General features: G+C 41.4%; 1 protein-coding gene across 1 annotated transcript in view; it reads right to left on the bottom strand.

Moving 5' to 3' along the window:
• LOC306846466 (adhesion G protein-coupled receptor L1-like) overlaps positions 1 to 23,866 on the bottom strand; it is a gene marked incomplete at both ends in the record, with an annotated part of 117,947 nt that overhangs the window by 41,740 nt on the left and 52,341 nt on the right. The window contains one exon of the mRNA XM_079379886.1: positions 21,339 to 21,353. Within this exon, the coding sequence (XP_079236012.1) occupies positions 21,339 to 21,353 (15 nt within the window). The remainder of the gene's footprint in view (positions 1 to 21,338; positions 21,354 to 23,866) is intronic.

The following is a 23,866-nucleotide window of genomic DNA, read 5'->3' as shown; positions in this document are numbered from 1 at the left end:
AGACCTAAGAGATCTCCACGTGCTGGTGCGCACCGACAGCACGGCAGTGGTCTCTTACATCAACCACCAAGGAGGTCTGCGGTCGCGCCCCTTGTACAAGCTGGCACACCAGATCCTTGTGTGGTCCCAGGGCAAGCTCCTATCACTGAGAGCTGTGCACATTCCTGGGCATCTTAATGTGGGAGCAGATGTCCTGTCGAGACAGGGGCCGAGGCCCAGGGAATGGATGCTTCACCCCGAGGTGGTGAAGCAGATTTGGAGAGTTTTTGGCCAGGCACAGGTGGACCTCTTTGCAACTCGAGAGTCAGCACAATGTCCCCTCTGGTTCTCTCTAGCTCCTCCAGCTCCTCTGGGACTGGACGCTATGGTACAGACTTGGCCGAGGCTTCGTCTGTACGCTTTTCCCCCGATCGCTCTGCTCTCGGGAGTTCTGGCGAGAGTGCGCCGGGACGAGGTCAGTCTACTGTTAGTAGCACCGTTCTGGCTGGGCTGAGTATGGTTCTCGGACCTGATTTCTCTCCTCGACGGCACCCCGTGGCGGGTTCCAGTCAGGAGAGATCTCCTCTCACAGGCCAGGGGCACCATTGTGCACCCTCGCCCGGAGTTGTGGAATCTGTGGGTGTGGCCTCTGAGGGGGCACAGCTCATAGCTTCCGGTCTGTCAACCAAGGTTGTCGAGACCATCCTCCAATCCAGAGCTCCCTCCACGAGGAAACTGTACGCCTTGAAGTGGAGGCTCTTCACTTCTTGGTGTGGGGACCGCCAGCTCGACCCAGTCAACTGCCCAGTTGGTACAGCACTGGAGTTCCTGCAGGCCCGTTTCTCCGCAGGGTTAACCAATTCTACTATTAAGGTCTACGTGGCAGCTATTTCGTCATACCACGCCCCTATTAGTGGCCAGTCAGTGGGTAGACACCCCCTAGTTACACGTTTCCTCCACGGTGCGCTGAGGCTGAGGCCGCCGGTACGCTCCCGCGTCCCCACGTGGGACCTGGCTGTGGTTCTGGAGGCTCTGTGCAGGGCACCTTTCGAGCCTATTGAGGAGATAACTGAGAGACTCCTCACCATTAAGACCGCTTTCGGACATCCCTGTGGAGGAAATCGGACCAACTGCTTGTGTGCTATGGTCGCCCTAAGAGGGGTCTTCCTGCTACGAAGCCCACTCTTAGCAGGTGGATAGTGGATGCCATCTTTCTGGCATACGAGGCCTCTGAGCGTCCCCCGCCGCTGGGAGTCAGACTGCACTCGACCCGAGGTGTGGCGGCATCCAAGGCCCTCTGGGCAGGTGTCCCAGTTCAGGACATCTGCAATGCTGCTGTGTGGTCCACACCCCTGACTTTCGCCAGGTTCTATAACCTCGACATCCGAGCCACGCCAGGCTCATCCGTCCTCGCATCCTGACACCAGGCAGGGACTTGTCAGTCTGGCGGCGTTGGTATCTCGTTCCCAAAGCGTCTCCGGACGCAGCTCGAAGTTCCTGGAAGGGAACGTCTCAGGTTACGTATGTAACCATGGTTCTCTGAAGGGAACGAGATGCTGCGTCTCATAGCCACACTTCCGGCATCCCTGCCCGTGCTTGCTTCGTGACTTGAAGCTGAAGCCGGCTCCGCCGCACGTGCTTTTATACTTCCTGGTCGTGACGTCACCCCGCCCGTGACGCCTCGCCCTCCTTCGGACTGATTGCACATAATATTCAGAGCATGGTCACGCTGAAGGCGTTCCCAAAGCGTCTCCGGATGCAGCTCGAAGTTCCTGGAAGGGAACCCCACTTGCTTTCCCCAGGTCCCCTCCAACAACCCGAGATGTCCTCGCCATCCACTTATGCTCACAGCTGTCCCCTGTGACGGCATAGTGCTGATGATGTCTGCTTTCTCTGTGTCCCAGACAGCCAGTACTTACTGTTGCTACATACACACACATATACGCCAAAAATGAGTGAAGCCAAACTGAAAGACTTTTTGTAATTAGTAAATGATACACAAGCACACAGAGACACACATCTATGAACACCATATTAGAGATAATTGTTATAATTTGGTCGATAGCTATAGAAATCCCTTCAGGTTAAGATTGGTTATGAACCTATCAAGAGTTATGAACCTATCAAGTGCAGTCTTCATCCTGAAGGAGCCGTAAAAATTCCTTCATAATAAAGAAGAAGAAATAAGCACTAACTCTCCCTAGAAATGCCCTACAGATAAAACCAGTATAATAAACAGTCCATCTGCCATCAGTGGTTCAACTGTAACGTTATGAAGCTACGAGAATACTTTTTGTACACAAAGAAAAAAAAAGACTTTATTCAACAATTTGTCTCCTCCTCGTCACCGTAGCACCATTTTGGCGTAGCGTTATTCCGTGTGGTGCGGCTGACACAGAACAGCATACGCTGTTTGTGTCCAATGGATACTCTCCAAAATGGTTATGTGGGAGACAAATTGTTGAATAAAGTCATTATTTTTGTTTTCTTTACGTACAAAAAGTAGTCTCGTAGCTTCATAACATTACGGTTGAACCACTGATGGCAGATGGACTATTCTGATGATGTCTTTCATACTTTTCTGGGCCTTGACAGTGTTATTTACTTGGAAGTCAATGGGACAGTCACAAGCTCCCGGTTTTCATCCAAAATATCTTACATTTTGTTCCGAAGATGAACGAAGCTTTTACGGGTTTGGAACGACGTGGGGGTAAGTGATTAATTACAAAATTTTCATTTTGGGGCGGAGTAACCCTTTAAGAGATTATGACCTGTTTTAGTAACTCAACCATTTTACCAATCAAAAACATAATGGTCATCTAGCTCCACCAGCAAAGTTCTGCAGTTAAACAGAATGACTGTGTTTATCTTAACACTAGCACTAACCAGCATAAACCAGCTTGCTTTGGGCAGCAAAGTAGTCTAAATTCCACTGTTTCTCTACAGGTTTGGTTATGAGAGACTCAGTCAGAGAATTTCTCAACAAGTACAGAGACAATCCTCTTACATACTCATTTAGACTACTTATATCATTTGTCACTGAAAAAAATGCAGAAGAGGAATAAACAAATCTCCCATCATGCAAAGACAAACACCATCTCTGAACTAAATGATATTAATAGACTCATCTAAGAACAGGGAGGCAGTGCCTTCCTGAGATGAACGGCAACACACTGTATTGACCCGCTCTATATGGGTGACCTATAAAACAAAGAACGAGCACCCTGAGTTTCAAAAGAAATTGGGACAAATGCAACACACCACCAGACACACACAAGCACTCGCTTTCTCCAAACAGTCACATGTACATTCACTAAACAGAACAGGCTAGGACGGACTGTTTCTATATAGCGTAAATCCATGGAGGAAGTAATGTTTGAGCCTCGCACCCCGGGCTGAAAACTCCACACCGTGTCACAGGGTTAAAGCTTTCTTTATGCAGTATTAATGCAAGGAGCTGTAATCTAGGTTACGCTTAGAAAAGCTCCCGGAAGCTGTCCAAGTGTCTGATCAACTGCATGGAGGGCGATATAAGCAGCTCGCCCACAAACGCTGAATTGATTGCTGTCCACAAACAGCTCAGCGTGCCCTAATTTAAGATAAAGACTATGGCTCTGTCTGTCAAAGTCCTTGTAGACTAGAGCTCTCTATTTCCTGATGCTATTAGGGATGTAAAGAAGGGTTTATTTTAGTGAATATGATAATTACAGAGGCTTGAGATAGGAACGAGTATATGTGTGGGACTTTTCATTCCACAGAAACTCACACTCCCGCACACACACACACAGTGTGACCAGGGAGAATTCATTAAACATGACCTGTGCACTCTTGCAGCTCAGTTCCCTACTGTGTACTGGGCTCTAACTCATTCTTGTACTAAAACAAGATTTTTTTATAACACAGTCCTACGAAACTATTGGAAAAATGGCCAACATAGAGTGTGCAATTATCCTTGTCAATCAACACCAAGCTGAGGTCACTAAACCGCTGTCACCTTGATATCTTGTGGTGTTCACTGCAAAAACAATGTCCTTGTAAGTTACACTTACCCAGGACTGAAACCAATTCCCTACTGTTTTTAAAACCTGAGTAAGAAGTGAATTAGCACCTCCACCTCTATGAAACACTAAATAAACCCAACCGGGCTGGGCTTCCATGTGCTTCCATTCATAGCGCTAATGAGTTTTTTATCACTCAAATATTTACCTATACACAGAACTTTCATTCAAATTACACTTGTTTCATAATCACTATTGCTATTAACTACCCTCTGGAAATAAACATCTCTCACTTGTCTCTCCTAGAAAGCAATTAGATGAAATGGAAACATCTGTTTGGGGTTTCAACTTTTACAAAACAATACATACATTCAAATCTCAAATTATCATCTTTAATGTTACACAGATGAAAGTTAGTCATAAATTTTGTAACTATCTCTATCCCAGTTTCAGTTTTGGGTAAACTATCCCTAATCAGTCTCCTGAGCAATGAAAATGTGACCTCTCTGAAATAAAACTTTCCTCTGTCTGCAATATCAGATATAGCAATCAGGTACGAACTCTATATCAACTCCAATATTTCTCAATACCTCCACTTCCAATTTTAGTAGAAACATTCAAGACAAGTTGATATAAATCAGAAAACTCAATTAAGTCTCATGAGGCATGAAAAAAGAGCAGAAAACGTTCCTCTGGGAAGAGAGCAAAGTCCTGATCAAAAATCAGACATGACCTCAACATGAACAAAATAAAATTCTAAGCTAAGCGTTTCACATTAATGCCATATGACAAAACACATTGTCTCACACACACTTTCTGAAACTAAGAAAAAACATCTGAGGCAATGCAACTGTCACATTACTCAGAAATCTCTCCAGCAGGATGGCCACCCTGAATTATTTAACTCAGAAATAATTATTCACAATCTTTATAGACAATACTTGAAAGTAAAAAATGAAGGTGGAAAGCAGCTTTGGGTAAGGCAGAATCTAGAAATGGAGGAGGAAAATGTACTACATCCACTACTGCGTGTAGTCAGGTGTGTGTGCGTTTGTGTGAGAGTCAGGGCTCCTCTAGGCCTTCCCGCCCTGGCGTCTAACTGTCTGGCCTCACTGCTGAGAACATGCTGCTTAATTGAATCCTACACCTGTTACTGGCAGGTACAAAGTGCTGTGTGGCAATGGGCATCCTCTTCAAAGCTGAATGGGTCGTTGTGCGCTTATTTATTTACGTCAGCGAGTGTGTTAAGCATGTGGATGAGAGTCAGTGTGTTTTTAAGAGAGAGACAGATGTAGAAAGAAAGGTAGGTGTAAAATGCTGCCGTTTTGTGCATCTGAATGCAAGCAAGAAAGAGAGAAAGACGGTTAAAGGTGGTTGGAAGTGTTGCTGTGTGCTTGGAAGCAGAGAGAGGGATGAAAAAGGTGAAGGGTCAAAGGTTATTCCTGTGAAATGAGAATTAGGATTAATCTGATAAAGACTAGAAGGGCTCCCAGATTGTGTCCTGAACAGCAAGGGGTTAGCAGCAAGACAGAAACATGTGCTATGTTTATTCCACGTACACATACACACAAACACACACAGATAGACTCACCTCAATAACATGCACATCCTTCAAAACACACATACTGTATCCAAATCCACCCACAAATACATAGGCTTACTGTACAAAAAGCCTTCCCATATTTCAGCACTCAATTCCAGGACACACAAATGTTGCTACTCCTATCGTTACAAGGACTTTCCATAGGTGTAATGATTTTCAAAATAAGCTAATGATATTTTCTATTCTCACATATTTTTTCTTTTACAATTTGCACATTTATTTATTAAATAGTGTTTCTTATGTGTATATAGCTATCTGATTTATTAGGACACTTGTGATGTTCTTGTAATGCATGAAATTTAAATACATCTACATTATGGGGACAATTTTGATCCCATAAATACGTCAAACCATTGCTAAACAGTTGCTAGGGTGCTCGGAGAGGCTTTTAGCACTTTACTACACTGTTGCCAAGTTATTCTGGGTGGTTTCCTACTGGCTTAGTTCAACTAAAATTAATATTCTGTCATCATTCACTCCCCCTCCTGTCATTCCAAACCTGCATGACTGACTTTTTATTCTACTTTCTATTCCTTTGTGTTCTGCAGTAAAAAGAAAATTGTAAGGATTTGGAACAACATATGAGTGGGATTAAATGATGTCAGGAAATGGTTATGTTTTTCTGGTCTCTAAAAATAAGTCTAAAAAGTCTAAATGCTCTTTTAAAAAAATAGCACACCAAATAGCACTAGTTTAACAAGTTGTATCTATGAGTTTTTGCTTGTTTTTTTGCTCAAGTTATTTTTGCTCATTATTAATTTTTATTGGCAAAAAATAAAAATAAAAGGGGAATTAAAGGAATAGTTCACAGAAAAAACAAACAAAAAAAAAACTAAAAAAGAAGAAACTCTGAGAAATGTTTCAGTATTTTTTCTCATGCAAAGAAAGTCAGTGGTCACACAAACTGGGGTGCGTTTCCCAAAACCAACTATGGTCATTAGTTCCACTGAACTCTATTGGTAATGACAGAACTTGTGACCATAGTTGCTTTAGGGAAACACACCCCTGTTTGGTTGTCTTTTGCGTTAAATAGAAGAAAGTCATAGAGGTTTAGAACAACATGAGAGTGAGTAAAATGATGACAGAATTTCTTTTTTGGGTGAACTATCCCTTTAAATGGTTCTTCAAATCACTACCCCTAAGTATGAGCAATACAACTAGCGATGTTTGCTTTAGCAAGCTGCACTGATATAAACAGCCACGGATGCCACTAGCATGTGTGCATTTGATTATGTGTGAATTTGTGAGTTTAAAAATACCTTGAGTTGCATTAGGACTCATTATGCTGTGTTAGTGTGGCTGTCATAGCGACTGTAGACCTGAGGGATGTGTACTGAAAAGGACAATGACGATGTACAGATACATTATTCTTTTCTGTGCTCTTTCTCAATCACGTTCTGTCCCCTGGGCCTGCTCTCGCAGCCGCGCTGTCCAGAACAGTCTATCTGTGTCTGAATTACATCACATTACTCCCTCATTGAAATTTGTGACCACCTGCACACGCTTCGGCTCTTTAGCTTTAACAACCCACACACACACACAAACACACATGTTTACTTAGCTATCTAAATGGGGACATCCCATAGGCGTAATGGTTTTTATACTGTACAAACTATATGTGCTATTGCCCTACACCTACCCTACACCTAAACTTAGCCCTCACAGGAGACTTTCTGAATTTTTACAATTTCAAATATTTTTTTTTTAGTTTAGTTTATTTTTAAACCCGTTTTACAAATGAGGACGTCCCCAAAGGGAGGTTTTTGGAGATTTTGTCAGGTTTACCTATCTTTTGGGTACAAATTTGTCCCCAAAATATGGTTAAGTAGGCGCGCACACACACACACACAGTCTCTCCTATCTCTCTTACTGCCCAGCCAAGCAGTTGCCCAGGTCATGTGACAATGTGTGTACGTGTAGATTATACTTTATATGTTGCCCTATTTTAGAAGGATAGTTCGGCTAAAAATTTTAATTGTGTCTTCATTTATTCACATTCATGTTGAAACAAGTGTTGTTGTCTTTAACTAAAACTGAAATTATTGAAAAAAAAAACTGAAATAAACAATAAAATGAAATAAAGCAAAAATAAAATGTAGATTACGTGGAAAAACTTAAATTAAATTTAAATAGATAGATAGATATGTAACCCCTATAAAATTAGGGATACTAAGTCAGAGGTAGTATAATGTAATTTCCTACAGAGGGACGCTCTACTCCTCCTAGTAGAGTGGAGCGTAGAGCAAGCAAGAATCACAATTTTCCTGTCGAAGATTCTTCCAGAAACGTGTATGCGGATGAGCTCATGGGTTTTTGTATTAAACTACAGCAAATTAGCTTTAAATACTGAGTTTCATCATTAAATTTAATTGCTAAGTTGTTACTACTTAGATTCCACTTGAACACTGAATGAAGCACTGTTGGTCAACTTTGGTTAATCTCCGGTAAATGAACCGGATTTTGCTATTTCTGTTCTGGCTAGCTTCTAAATGGGATAAAGTGGTGGTGTATGCTTGTTTAAAAAGACATTTTCCTTACAAAACCAATCGGAGTATCCGAGAATTCGATGTTTAAACCAACTTTGGTATGTAGTATCATAGTTATGAGATCAATCAATGTCGTTTACGACAATGTGCACTCTTACTTTCATGCATGCCAGGTTTAATGTTAGAGGCGACCTGCTGGTGCTGCATAATGGATCTGAGTGACTTGTTCAAGCAAAATAGCGATTGTAAAGGGGTTATACAGCAGATGCATTACAAGTGTATTTATTTTGAGCTGTACATGCTATTTTGAATAAGGTAAAAGGGAATAACGCAATTTAATTTCATGGTAATGTGAAACATTTAAAAGAGATATTTTAGAGAAGAACAAATCTAAACCACTGTGTTAGTGATGTTAACATCTTTGTTGTTTAATTTATGTAATTCATTTTATTTTGGAAGCACATGTTTTATAAAAAAAAAAAAAACCACACACAATTGCTTATGTAATCTAAGTGTATCTATAGTAAGTGGTTACACTGATTGTACTTTGAAAGACAGAAAATATGTTAATGAGGTCTCATGTTAAGAACAGAACATTTATTTTTCTATGCTTTGTGTAGATTGTTTTTTTTTTGAGGTATCAGAAGAAGTGGAGATGGCGAGCCCAGCCCAGTGAGACTGTGATGATCGTGAAAGTGGTGTGGCCAGCCGCGAGATTCGTCATAGAGAGAGCCTGATTGGTTTGATTTGTCCATCGAAACACCAGATAAGAGCATCAACTTTGTTCACCCACACGGGTAGGAATACTTAGTGCACCCAACGTACCTACATTCGAGGAGCGAAACTTCCCTTTTGTTTGGAATCCATACACTCATTCAAGGAACTGATCACTTTTGGAATCTATGCACACACTGGTTAGAAGAACTATTCTTTGGACTCAGACCTATATATTCAAGGACAAAGAACTCAATTTAAACGGGTTTCTGGTGATTTTGTTTTTGTTTATTTCTTATTTTGAAGAGTTCTTCGTTTTGTTTCTATACCCAGTTATGGCTGTGTCTGTTACACTGCTGTTTTGGCAATAAATCGGTTAATTGTTCACTGATTCACTCTTCTTAAGCAACTCTTGCCCGAGCCTAGATAAATGTTAGTGCTTATGTCATTAGTCCAGGACTAAAGGGGCTACACACAACGTGGCGAGCCAGCCAGCCAGGAGGTTTGGAGCTTATTTTTAACTGGAAGTTGAACGATTGACTCTTTTATTGCATCTTATCTGAAAACATTGGTCACTACTTACTGTGAAATATTTTGTGCTGATGATTAGTACAGTATAGATGTAATTCAGTCCGAAAATATTAAAGTGCCCAATTCACTCTTAGTAGGTGGGTTGACTGGGGGTGAGGAAGACAAGATATTTTCGAGTACTTAGGAACTCTTGGTTCTATCAGTAGAACAATTAAGAGAACTAGTGATGAACCTCAGTTTAAAGACACAGCCATCGTAGAATTTACCTCAGGTGCACCAATTCAGTTTCTGCGTGAGAAGTTGCCCTGCCAAAGACCCAGCAGTAATCCAGATGTTATCCACCAACTTCAGCTTCTATCCGAGCTATATGCTGCTGACAAAAGTTCTAGCTTAACCCACTCTTACTTAGCTGAACTGCAAGGTATCGCTAAACTAAGTGGCACAGACTTTGAAAAACTTTTGCTAGATGAGCTGGCTAAAATTCAGAGATCTACTAAAAAGAAGCCCACACCAGTTGCTACCCAGCACTCGCAGGCCACTAATGATGAAGCCCGATTTGAACCACTATCTCCTGAATCTCAACTCCTCTTACAAATAGACAGTGATTTGCCCAACTTACATGAATTTGATTCACGTCCAGTCACTGTTAATGCTGAGACATTGGCCTCACACAGGACACAGACCTTTCAATTAGGTCCTGAACAGCTCACCACTCCTGAAGTCCAGAAAGTAGTGGTTGAGCATGTTATCAAAAACAGTGCCTGCGCTCCTCAGGTTCAAGATCGTGTTAAGCTAAGGCCTTTCTCTGGGAAACTTCCCTGTCCATCTTCTGATTCTGACTATGAAACATGGCGCAGCAACCTTGAGTTCCTTCTTACAGACACAGCTGTGTCTGAAAAGCACACAGTTCGAAAGATAGTGGAAAGCCTTCTTCCACCTGCTGCCCACATTGTGAAGCATCTTGGGCCACAAGCATCTCCTCATGACTACTTACGCCTTCTTGACTCAGCATATGATACTGTTGATGATGGAGATGAGCTTTTTGCACGGTTCTTGAACACCAACCAGAATTCAGGCGAGAAACATTCTAGCTATTTGCAACGACTGCAAACTGTCTTGAGTAAAGTGGTGAAAAGAGGCGGCATTGCGGCCAGTGAGTCTGAACTCCAGTTACTGAAGCAGTTTTGTAGAGGCTGCTGGAATAATGCCTTAATCACCAGTCTTCAGCTCGAGCAGAAGAAGAAGGATCCACCCTCATTTTCTGAGTTGCTGCTTTTGTTGCGCACTGAGGAGGACCGTTGGGCTGCTAAGTCCAACCGGATGAAGCACCACCTAGGCTTCCCTAAAGCCAAAGCACAGGCAAATATCCACATAGTAGAAGATTATGCCACTGATACTGACATGACCGCCTCTGTAAACAGAGCACCCTGCACTGAAACACATAAGCTTGAAAAGCAAATTGCAAAGCTACAAGCACAGATGGCTTCCCTGAAAGCATCCCTAAATACTAACTCAGGACAGACTCATGCTAAACAGAGTAAGAAACTAAAGTCCAACCCCAAGACCTCTGCTGAGGAAAACTCAGAGTCAAAACTCACAAGGAAACCCTGGCCAGGGTACTGTTTCAAGTGCGGCGAGGACGGGCACATCGCGCCATCCTGCAGTAATGACTCAAATCCTGGACTTGTTGAAAATAAACGTAAGGAGTTTAAACAAAAGCAGCAGGTCTGGGATGAACAAAATGAACAATGTTTAAACTGAAATCAGTTCCTGATACGGGACTGTCAGGGACTGGATGTAAACCTAAATGTCCCAGAGAAAAATTTTTAACAAAAGTATCTGTCCAGTCACATAGAACAGAGAACCAACCCCAATTCCCTAAGGACTTATTGGTCAAAAATGTACAGCTAATGTCCTGGTGTCAGGAGTGAACTGTAATTGTGTCCTTGACACTGGGTCTCAAGTGACCACTGTTTCAGCTTCCTTTTATGAGAACCATCTGTCTGAGCACCCCATTCAAACTATTGACAACCTCGATGTTGAAGGTGCTAATGGGCAGCATGTTCCATACTTGGGTTATGTGCCTATCAGCCTGAAGTTTCCAAAAAACTTTGTTGAAACGGAACCTGAAGTTTCCACCTTAGCATTAGTAATTCCAGACCTGCGCAGTAGCAGTGACATACCCGTACTGATTGGAACAAATGCCCTTGATGTCTTGTATGATGAACATTGTCACGACAGAAGGCCTAATGACTTGTCTCCTGTTTATGGCTATAGACAGATCCTTCACACATTGAGGCTTAGGAAAGAGGTTAGCTCTACCGGGAGAATTGGCTTGTTGACTGTGAAAGGAAAAGCACAGAATGTAATACCTGCTCAAGAAAGAGTCCTCGTTGAAGGGTATGTTAAGGCCAACACGGCCAGCGAGTATGCTGTAATTGAACAGCCAGCAATGTCCACCTTGCCTGGAGGAGTCCTTGTTGAGTGCTGTCTTGTGACTTTGCCCAAGCAGAATCCTTACAAGCTATCTGTGTGGGTTAGAAATGAATCCAAGCATAACATAACACTGCCCACACATTGTATTATCGCTGAACTCCACACTCCTGAGATAATTTACGATAACTTGTCTGCCCCAAAGAAGGATGCTGCTTCAGCGAAATGTGGTGCTGTCTCTTCTCAACCAGTTCATGAGGATAAGCCCAGTTTAACAACTGATTTCAGTGATTCTCCTCTCACAAAAGAGTGGAAAGATAGGGTAACTCAGAGCTTGACTGCTTATGCTGATGTTTTTGCCCAGCACGATCTTGTTACCAGATTGAAATGGAAGAGTGTGATAAGGCCAAGACTGCTTTTGTATGCCCGTTGGGGTTTTATGAGTTTAACCACATGCCTCAGGGCATCACAAATGCTCCTAGTAACTTTCAAAGGTTAATGGAGAAGTGTATGGGCAGTCTCAATCTCAAGGAAGTGCTAGTCTTTTTAGATGATGTAATAGTTTTCTCAAGCACATTGGAAGAACACGAAGCTAGGCTTCTACGTGTGCTTCGGCAATTAAGAGAGTATGGCTTGAAACTTTCTCCATTCAAATGGCATTTCTTCCAAACCTCTGTGTGCTACCTAGGCCACATAGTTTCCAGTAAAGGAGTGGAGACTGATTCTGAGAAAGTCAGCGCTCTCCGCACATGGCCTAGTCCCCAAACTCTCAAAGAACTGAAATCATTTTTAGGCTTCGTAGGATACTATCGCCGATTTGTGAAGGACTATTCAAAAATTGTAAAACCTTTAAATGACCTCACAAAAGGCTATCCACCTTACAAGAAGGGTAAAAGAGCACAATCCTGCTCAAAGGGGTACTTCAGTGTCAGAGAGCCTTTTGCGGATCGATGGACGCCTGCTTGCCAAAAGAGCTTTTGATACCGTCATAGAGAAACTCACGTCATCACCTGTGCTTGGATTTGCAGATCCAAAACTACCATATGTCCTCCACACAGATGCAAGTACTTCTGGTTTAGGGGCAGCCCTCTATCAAGAACAAGATGGGGATATGCGAGTCATTGCTTATGCAAGAAGAGGGCTCTCACCCAGCTAGAAGCGATATCCAGCTCACAAGCTGGAATTTCTCGCTTTAAAGTGGTCTGTTGTCGAAAAATTTCAAGACTACCTATATGGAAACACTTTTACAGTCATAACGGATAACAATCCATTGACGTACCTATTGAAGTCTGCGAAACTGGATGCTGCCAGTTACCGCTGGTTGGCAGCACTCTCTACGTTTGATTTTAACATTAAGTATCGTGCCGGAAAGTGCAACCAGGACGCTGATGGCCTTTCCAGGTGGCCTCATGACACTATGGAGGATGACCATGCTTCCCTAGATGAAAAAGAGAGAATGAAACAGTTTGCCTCTCACCATCTGTCTTCATCCTTTGATCAGCAAGATGTACCATCCGAAACAGTTCGTGCCTTGTATCACCGTCATCTTTTGCGTGAGACTGATAACAACTTACCATCCATTACTTTAGTGGAGTCTCTCACCCTTCATGCAGAGGCCATGCCCCATGCATATGAAGACGCGGGACTAGGGTGTCCCACTATACCCACCTACACAGAGGCAGAACTTCAACATCATCAGAGATCTGACCCAGTCATCGGCTCTGTTGTCAAAATTTTAGAGGCTGGAGAAGTAGTTAACCCCAGCCTCGGCTCTGATTCTTTGGAGTTTAAGCTTCTGCTTAAGGAACGGAAATGGTTGTAGTTGAAAAAGTCTTCTCTATAGAGCCCGTCATTCCGATTATGATATCTTTTACCAGTTTGTAGTCCCCAAGTCCCTGAGACCCATCATTCTCCAGTGCCTCCATGATGATATGGGACACATGGGTCTGGAGAGAACTCTAGATTTAGTTCGGTCAAGATTCTACTGGCCTAAAATGGCTGTAGATGTAGAGAGCAAGATAAAGACATGTGGACGTTGTGTCCGGAGAAAAACACCACCTGAAAAGTCAGCACCTCTTGTGAATATCCAAACAACTCGCCCTATGGAACTAGTATGCATGGATTATCTATCTTTGGAACCCGACAGTCACAACACCAAAGACATCTTCGTAATTACCGATCATTTTACCAAATATGCTGTTGCACTTCCCACAAAAGATCAGAAAGCTACTACAGTTGCAAAGTTTCTATGAGAGCATTATTGTGTATTACGGGCTTTCAGAGCGCATTCTTAGTAATCAGGGTAGGGATTTTGAGTCGGAGCTTATTAAGGAACTCTGTGCCCTGTTTGGTATCACCAAAGTGCGCACCAGTCCCTATCACCCAAGGGGAAACCCAGTGGAACGTTTCAATCGGACCCTTCTTGGTATGCTGGGCACCCTCAGTGACAAGAAGAAAAGTCACTGGCGTGATTTTGTGAAACCTCTAACACATGCCTACAATTGTACCAAGAACGAGGTTACTGGGTTTAGCCCCTATGAATTAATGTTTGGGCGCCAGTCTAGACTTCCAGTGGACATTGCATTCTGCTTGCCTGTCAGGAATGGTGCTCCTAAATCACATTCCCAGTATGTGAGGAATTTGAAAGCTCGACTCGAAGAAAGCTACCAGATTGCTAACAGGAATTCACAGAAGGTGGCTGAACGAGACAAGCGCCATTTTGACAAAACTGTGAGAGAGTCAACGCTAGAGGAAGACAATCAGTTGCTAGTGAGAAATGTGCGGTTGCGGAACAAACACAAGCTTGCTGATAAATGGGAGTCCGCTCTCTATAAAGTTCTGAAGAAGATGGGAGATCTGCCTGTGTACACCATACAGTCTATAGATGGAGATGGGCCCCTCAGAACTCTACATAGAGACCTTTTGCTCCCTTGCGGTGAATTATGTGAGCCAGAAGAAGTTGAACAGTATAAGCCAAAAGATCAAAGGCCACGCACTAGACGTAGTCCACCTCAGCCCAATGAGGAGGGCTCTGACTCTGAGGATGACTTGCTGTTCTATCCTATCCATCCATCTGTTGTTCCTGAGGAGAGGTTGGTCCAAACGTATGACATCCCAAAGACGCTGAAATCCACTGTAACACCAGCTCTACCGTTGACCTCTCAGCTTCAAGATGAGTCCCTTACAGACCATTATGTGTTGACTGAGGAATCTGTAGTGGTGCCAGAGGCTCCTAATGAGAAACCCCATACAGAAAAACTCACAAACTTATCGGATGTGACGCACAAAACTCCATTTGTTACTATTGATAACAATGATGCCCCATCTGTCACACTGGAAAGTGCGTGGAAGGAAGCCATTACTGAAGTTCAGCGAGATGTCGATTTGAATACTGCCGTAACTGATACAGAAACAGACATACAAGATACTGTTCTGCATAACACTGGCTTGAACAATACAATAGCTGACACAGAGGTTAATCAAAGAGAACACACTGGAAATGTTACACAATGGATATACATCATGGATTCTCTACAGGAGGCCCTTTTTCACCCTCCCCCAGAGCCGTGTGAGGCACGTTTTATTATGGATGCATGCACTTTATTTGACATCCTTTGGACTGTTGAACAAAAACACTCTCCGACTGCAATAATAACGCTTGGAATAGCCAGGACAGTTTTTAATATAACTCTGATTGGATTTGTCTGAAAGAAGAAAGTTATATACACTTAGGATGCCTCGTGGGTGAGTAAAACACAGGATCATTTTCACACAGGACAATTAAACAGGTTTATGTTAAATAGAAAATGTAAAAAGTAATAAAACTGACAAAAGCACATGCAATTATTAAAACGCACTAAAATTAAAATAAAAACTGAAAATATAAAAAATAAAGCTAATTCAACACATTGATGCTATAATAGCAAATACATAATGCTAACATAACAAACATCAAAACCTGTCTGATGTTTTTGTGTGCAACACAAAAGCCGATGTGTAGTAAAATGCTTTTTTTTATACAATGAAAGCGAATGGGGACCAGTGGAAAGCTGTGGTCACTATTCAGTTTCATTTGAAGAAGAGAAGCATGGATATTTTGCTAGGTAACTGCTTTTTTATTTTTAGCTGAACTACTGGCCCAGAGGTGAAAAACAGTGTGTGTGTGTGTGTGTGTGTGTGTGTTTGTGTGGTGTGTCTCAAACAAACACAAACCCTGAGCACAACAGCATCGAGGCACTTCCCAAGATTCCATAATCAGACAATTAATCGATCCTTAAAACCAACGAGTGGTAATAAACAAAGACTGGGCGGGTGGGTGGTCAAGACAATGTTGTTAATGAAAATAATTGTTAACTGTTAATGAAATAGATAGAGGATAGAGGAAATAATTAGCAGCAGAGCGAGAGGACAGATAAAGCGACGGGAGAGGGGAAGGGAGGGGTTCTGGCTGTCCGCTGTGGCATGATTGCAGGTAAGAACACTCTGAAATGTAGGGCAGAACTCTGACAACACTCGCAGGAGCACCATGGGGAGGAAACAAAATGGAGGACCGACATCGAGGATGTGTAAACTGATGTCAGTATCAGCAGAGTGGAAGATTCACACTGAGGTGCAGGTCTCAGATCAGGTTTAGTACTCATTCCCATAAGACATTCCCACAAAAACAGAGACAGTACAGGGTGCATAAACACACACACACATGATTCTGAATGGTGCAGTCAGGAAATACACATAAGAAGAGTATGAGCAGGAAGTGACAGATTTGCTCTGTTCCAACCTCTAGGCGAGCTGCCTATCTAGGCGACATTTTACAAAGCGTTTCTGTCAGAATCCATAGCAATGGGCTCTATGAGAGAAATGTAAATTGCAGTGGTGGTCAGTAAAGAAGTAGCTTTACTTCGTTACTGTACTTAAGTACATTTTTCAAGAATCTGTACTTTACTGGAGTAGTTTTATTTTGAGTAACTTTTACTTTTACTTCACTACATTCCAAAGCATAAGATCGTACTTTTTACGTCACTACAACACATTGTTACTCCTTAAAATATATCACGAGCTCCGAGACGTGGAAGCGGTGTCTGATTCATGAAGAAACTGATTCTTTTCAATGAACCTGTGAAATTGGTTCGCAAATTGCAACAAACGATTCATTCACGAATTGGAATGATCCGATTGCAGCTGTTCTCGAGTCGACAACTCACTTATTCAATTGATCCGTTTAGAGCGAGTCTCCAGTGAACTGAACTCCCAAGTAAACACTGGAGATCTTGTGAGTGCAACTGATGCTGCGAAAAGTAAGTTACTAATGTCGAATTTTAGGATTAATTATTGTAACTGAAAATCATATTTACGTCAAATCTGCTATAAAGGGTGATCTATTTAAGCCCACTGAAATGCTTGAATGCAAACAGATCGATGACAGTGTCTCTATGTTTTAGGTCAAAAAACAAAACATTAAAATAACATAGATTAAATAAAATAACTCATGCACGTTCATATTCCCTGCTGCTGTAACGTTAGAAGTTTTATTAAAATGCTACGCATCTAGCCCTATGTTTTATATTGTTTATCAACAGTATAATTTTTTATATTGTTTAGATCATCTAGCCGAGTAGACAGATATGAATGTTTATTCATAACCATACTGAAAATAAGTAAATATTGTTAGCTGATGCTAACTGTCTAGCTAACAAGCTTGCTGGTGCTAAATTGAGGAAATTTTTAGATATAAGGTCCAAATATTTTTATCCAACCACCTAGATAGATTACATCTGAGGGAAAAAGAAAGGATGTGATGTTCAGAACATGGTAACTACAGTAATTATCAGAGTGGGAAGTGATGCCCTCTGGGGGCATTTGGCCAGGGGTGTTTTTACACCACAGACAAGGTTTGAGAAGAAAAAAAAAATCATTATGAAAATATAATTATATTTTCCTTAAAATGTTCTTCCTAACTTCAGTCTAATTCTCATGTCATATATAACTGTGACATTCTGCAAAACAACAAGCTTTAAAACATTTTTTTCTTACTGGTGAAAATTAGATGGTCAGATCTGTTTTCTCTCAGGTACATCACAATGCAAGCTTCACAGTGAACATTACTACATCACTCTCGTCAACATAGTAAATATCAACAACAAAATATATCTCTTGACTCCATATTGTTGTTATTTTGGGAAAATCCCAGGTATTTTGAGCAACAGGATTATAAAAATATGCGCTAATATAAAATTAAATCAAGTAGTCTATATAAAATTGCAAATAAATCTATCTATCAGCACTTTTTTACTTAAGTACATAAAAAATGTAGTACTTTTGTACTTTCACTCGAGTAAAATTGAAAAAGCAGTACTTTTACTTTTACTGGAGTGATATTTTATAGTACGTATCTGTACTTTTACTCAAGTACTTGATTTGTGTACTTCGTCCACCACTGGTAAATTGTTATAGGGTCCTGATCATTGTGTCAGGGTTTATTTTGTGATAATGATCATCTTACTGTAGATTATTCAGATTGTAACACTGCTACTTACCAAAGACATCAATAAATGGACATTAAGTATTGACTACGAAGTGCTACGAGAAGTCAAATCAGTTGGGAAATAATAATAATCAAATTATTCAGTTTAGCATCATTATACAAAAATATTTGACTGAAGAATGTCACAATTGACCTATCAGAGTTGAGTATTACTGAAACCTGAGTTTGTGAACTAACTGAAAAGTATTCATCATCTGTATTGTTCATTAGAGTAACTAGCTTAGCAAAAAAGCTAACAGTAAACTTTGTCTAAATTTTTTCAAGCAATAGTTGTATGGTTTGTGTTAGTGTTAATGTACGACTACATTGGACATCTTGTTCATTTCCATGCATATCCATGCGTACGTGGGTGAGAGGGGATGCTATCAAATGCAAAGGAGGTTTGCTGCGAACCAAAGTTCAAGTTTCTTAACCTCTGATCAGCCAATTTGTATAATGAAAAGGCGTTTAACCAGTCGAGGATCTAAAGTCACAAATTGACCTCTTGGCTCAATATACATAACACAAACTTCAAAGTTGAATGATAATGTGAAAGTGGGGGAGATTTTAACATTTTGAATTTAATATTATTTGCGATTTATAAATTATTTAAAACAGAAGCCCGAGAGCATGACATTACACCTTGTTGTCCGTATTCATTGTGGGGTCTGAAATAATTTAGCATATTTAAGGTCTTCTGTAGCTTTTAGTCTATGTTTGTTAGCTTGGAGCTTTGATTTAATAGTGTACGCTTACAAACTGACTCTACCATTCAAAACATTGAGGCTGGTAGGAATTTTTAATGTCTAATGCCCAAAGCTTTATTTGATAAAAAAGAGAGTAAAACAGTAATACTGTTAAATATTATTACAATTTAACATTTTTCATTTTAATATATTTTAAAATATAATTTATTCCTGTAATGCAAAGCTGAATTTCAGTATCATTACTCCAGTCTTCAGTGTCACACGATCCTTCAGAAATCCCTCAAATATGTGGATTTGCTGCTCAAGAAACATTTCTTATTATTAACAGTGTTGAAAATGTTTTTTTTTTCTTTGATGATCTGAAAGTCTAAAAGAACAGCATTTATTTTAAACAGAAATATTTTGGAACACTATAAATGTATGCATAAATCTATATACCTCCATAAAATCTGCATAAAAATGTAAATAATAATAATAATAGTATTGATCCCAAACTTTTGAACATTATTGTATTCTCACTTTTATCAATCGTTCCACTGACTTACAATGGAAAGCATCATGTTCATCGCGGTGACGTAATGTCAAGGCTACTGGCTATTTAAAATAAGCGATGAGTCCTTCCATATGCCCTTCCCTGACTTCCTGTTTTAACAGGAAATGTGTCAACGCTGGAAAGAAAATTGTACTTTTAAACCATTTCATGGCATCTTTAAGACCTAGTATGACTACATTCTCATTACAGTCGCTGTTTACGTAGAGAACAATTCAAATCTGTCACTTAGCCTCGGCAGATAGCCGCCTGTGTAGACAGTATAAACCATAAAGCTCACTAGGGTTTGAACAGATCGTTCAAATCATTTATCCAGCTGTAGATGATATGTGGCTGAATTATGCCTGGTTCAAACTCAATTCAAGTCTTGCAAAAGTTTGAACCTGAATACTCAAGAGACTGGCAAGAGGATCAAGTATGGCAGCCATGAATCTCCGTTATTGGCTGGCTGAACTGAATCAGACTGCGAGCTGATTGGCACCACGGAGCGAGGCCGCGTGAGTGGAACCAGCTCTGCCTAACAAAGCAGCCATCTTACAGAGATACCAACTGTCACCGTACCCTCCCCTTTGGACACGTGCGGACACACCACGGGAGGGAGCGACTGCTACAGACGCCACTGAGCAGCGTCCAAAAGCAGACAACAAAACAGAAGGGATTAAAAAGAAGAATGACGCCACTGGCAGATGACAAATTAGAGAGGAGGGACCAAAGGAACTGTGTGGAGGGGGGATCTGAGGTAGGCTCAGAAAACCTGCGGCTGAATTTGATGAACACATGAGAATTTGGAAGGATTTCAACCGAGAATAAAGGAAACAGATGAAAAAGAGAGAGAATGTGATGTGGCGAAAAAGAGAAAGCTTGTAAAGAGAGACATTGAAGCACCTGGAAATGGGAGAGAGCATTTGGCAGGGGGTCGGACAGTTACCAGCTCTACAAATCGTTACTCTAATCCAAAATAACGTACAGAGAAAACACAGGGGTTATCCTGAAGGAAGGAAGGTAGGTAGGTAGAAAGGAAGACGTAAACAAAAAAGGGTCTGAAAGAAAAAAAAAAGGTCTCAAACAGTATGGATGAGTCGCTTTGGATCTGAAAGGACAGATACAAAATTAATCACAAACAATAGAGAAATTAATAAATGATGGCTCATGAAAGAGTGTGGAATTGCAGAGATGGGTGCGCGTGTCGGCGGAGGATATGGGTTTAGTGGGAGAAACGACTTCCTGTCCAACAGAAAAGTAGAGCAGAGGAGCGTTCGGCATAAAGTGGCTCGTGCGAGTGTGCGCGAGAGAGAAAGAATAGAGAGCGTGCACGCGTGCAAGTGCCTCATTTAGTCGGCGAGCGTGTTTCCCTTGGGGTAGAAGTGATCAGATTAAAGGATGGTTATTAATTTCTCAAATAGACTTAGTTGGAACTTTTAGCAGGACAGCTGGTGGAGATCTGCTGTTTTTCCTCAAGTGAGAGTTGTGTGTGTGTGCGCGCGCTCGATATGCATGCATGAGGTCTTCTGTGCACAAGGATTAGTGCGTGGATGCAGAACCGTACGTATGATGGCACGAATCGGTGTTATCTGAAACAAGAACCAAATCTGGAAGGAGGTTCAGTTATAAACCAGAGAAAGAAAGAGAGAAAACGAGCGAGAGAGAGAAAGATAGAGAGAAGGAGGGATATAAACATCAAACATGAGCACTACACAAGGTTCTGGGTTAGGAGAGGAGGATGAGGGAAGGAAAGGAAACGGAAGACGAAGGGGAGGAAGGGGAAGAGGAGGGCGGGCGGGGCGAGCTGTGGTTTTTATGTTCATTGTGGTCTTTACCTTTTTGGTCCACTTCTATTCAAGCATCGGAAAAAAGAGAGAGAAGACAGAGAGAGCAAAAGAAAGAGCGAAAGAGAGAGAGAGAGAGAGAGAGTGAAGATAATGAAAGAAAAAACAGGTGCAGGAAAAAAGAGAAAATTGAGATTAAATAAAAGGCTATCCTTTCTCAAATCATGTCATTCTGTCAGTGTGATGTAGGCTCTTTACAGAGAGAATGACTCGAGTGAGTAATGAGAGGGGAGAATGGCCTCAACTGCTTTCATAAAGTTTCGCAAGACCCCTTCCATTCTTCCTGTCACATGCCACACGTACACTTCCCCCAGTCACACGCACTCCGCCCCCTCCGCTTCCCCTCCTTCACCCCCTCTCCCTTTCATCCATCTGTCATTCCTCTATCCACGCTTCTGCATCTTTGGGCTGCTGTGAGAAAGAGAACATGCTGCATGTTCGAAATGGCATACTAGTTTTGCAGTATGCAGTATGTATACAGTGTGCAGTATGTAAATTTCCACCTGAAATACCTGCATGGCCTGGCTCATTTGCCGAAGATGTGGGCAACAGAGCACACTGTGTGGAATAATGTACTCCATAATACTGGACTTGACTTTCTATATTTAGGCCCCAAACGTGTAAGTATGTGGATGTAAATGCTTCTAGTATGCAAGTTCTGTTTCATTTATCATGTATTGAGAAATGTGTCTGGTTGCAATTCATAATGCAGCACAAGTTCTTAGCATTGCTGCAAGGTTATATTATAGCGAACATTTTTTAGGCCCCAAAATGTACAATGAAGTTCTATCTTATTTGTCATGCATTGCAAAACGTGTCAGGCCACAATTTATAACAAAACACAACGCAACTTGTTAGCATTGCTACAAGGATGCTGTAGTGAACATTTTCAGGCCCACAATGTGTCAAATGCTTAGGTATGTGGATGCAAATGCTTTTAGTACGCAAGTTCTATTTCGTTTGTGATACACTGGCCACAATTCGCAAACACACTGCGAGTTCTTAGCATTGCCACAAGGTTGTGTTATAGTGAACAATCTGAGGCCCAAATTGTAGAAAGTACAAAAATGTGAATGCAAATGTTTCAAGTACGCAAGTTCTATTTAAATTGTTGTGCATTGCGAAATATGCCAGGTTGCAATTCATAATACAACGTAAGTTCTTAGCATTGCCACGAGGTTGCTATTGTGAACAATTTTAGGCCCAAATTGTGCAATGCATAAGTATGTGAACAAAAATGTTTCAAGTTTCAAGTTCTATTTAAATTGTTGCATTTTCTTAGTGCAAGTGGTTGACCAATGCAAGTTCTTACTATCGCCACAAGGTTAGCACTTATTGTTTAGGCCTAATGTACAATGCACAAGTATGCGAATGTAACATCTTTTACTATGCAAAATATATTTCAGGTCTAATGCTTTGCGAAATGTATCAGGCCACAATTTTAGTGCAACAAGTTCATAGCATTGCCATATGGTTGTGTTATGGCATTTTTTAGGCCCAATGTACAATACAAAAGTATTTGAATGTAAAACCTTTTAGTATGCAAATAAATAAGTAAATAGCCCTATACAGTATATGCTTTGTAGTAAGATGTATGCTAGTATGCCATTTCGAATATATTTCCAAGTTCGTTGGTGTCTTCTGCAGCTGTGAGGAGGAAAAAAGGGTTAACAAAGAGACAGATTGATGCAGTGATGAAGAGGAGAGAGAGAGATAGAAGAGAGGTGATGGAAAGGCTGATTTCTCTCTGAACCTGAAGGGGATGGTTCTGGCTCGGCTGGGATTGGACGAGCGAGCTGTTCTTTCTCTCTCACAGAGCTTGACCACTTATTGCTTCTACTTACTGAATCCATCAAGATCCAGCTGCCATTCACTGATTGCGGTCTGTAGGACCATGCAGCTTGGCTGAGGTACATTTTTGAGAACCAAAAACAGGCTGAGAGGAAGAGAGAGGCAATTATAGTAAGGAAACATTTTTAGAGAATAAAAAGTAGAGAGAGAGAGAGAGAGAGAGAGAGAGAGAGAGAGAGAGGTCGGCAGAACAGAGGAACATTTCGTTTCCACTGCCTGCTGGAAAAACCCAGTTTGAGGTGCAAGTTTGAGGAGGTCATTCTGGTTTTGGGAACATGGTAGATGGTTTGCTGCTGGTAAGATGTCAGTTAAACTAAGACGGTTTACCCACTCGGTTTAGCTTGCCAGGTCGACCTTGTGCTAGTCTCATATAGCAGCAATTTTGACTATCAGAGTAATGTCTGCTCCACATTGCATCATACTATTACCAGGAACCGCCTACTTAAGATGTGATAACCTTAGAAAAATTTCACGAAAAGGTCAACTGTTTATTGTTTATGGTCACTGCTCACACAATTAACTTTCATACCAAGCGACTTTTTGATGGTCACTACAGCAAATCTGCATAACCAACTTGGACCTGTTGTGAAATCTGCTTGAGAAAATTTTTCACACTCATACGAAATTCCAGATTGCATGAATTCTTATTGAAGCGACTGGATATCACT

This window comes from Barbus barbus (assembly GCF_936440315.1).
Source record: "Barbus barbus genome assembly, chromosome: 3".
Taxonomy (NCBI): Eukaryota; Metazoa; Chordata; class Actinopteri; order Cypriniformes; family Cyprinidae; genus Barbus; species Barbus barbus.
The sequence above is the reverse complement of the archived record's forward strand: the minus strand, read 5'-3'. Positions and strand labels throughout refer to the sequence as shown.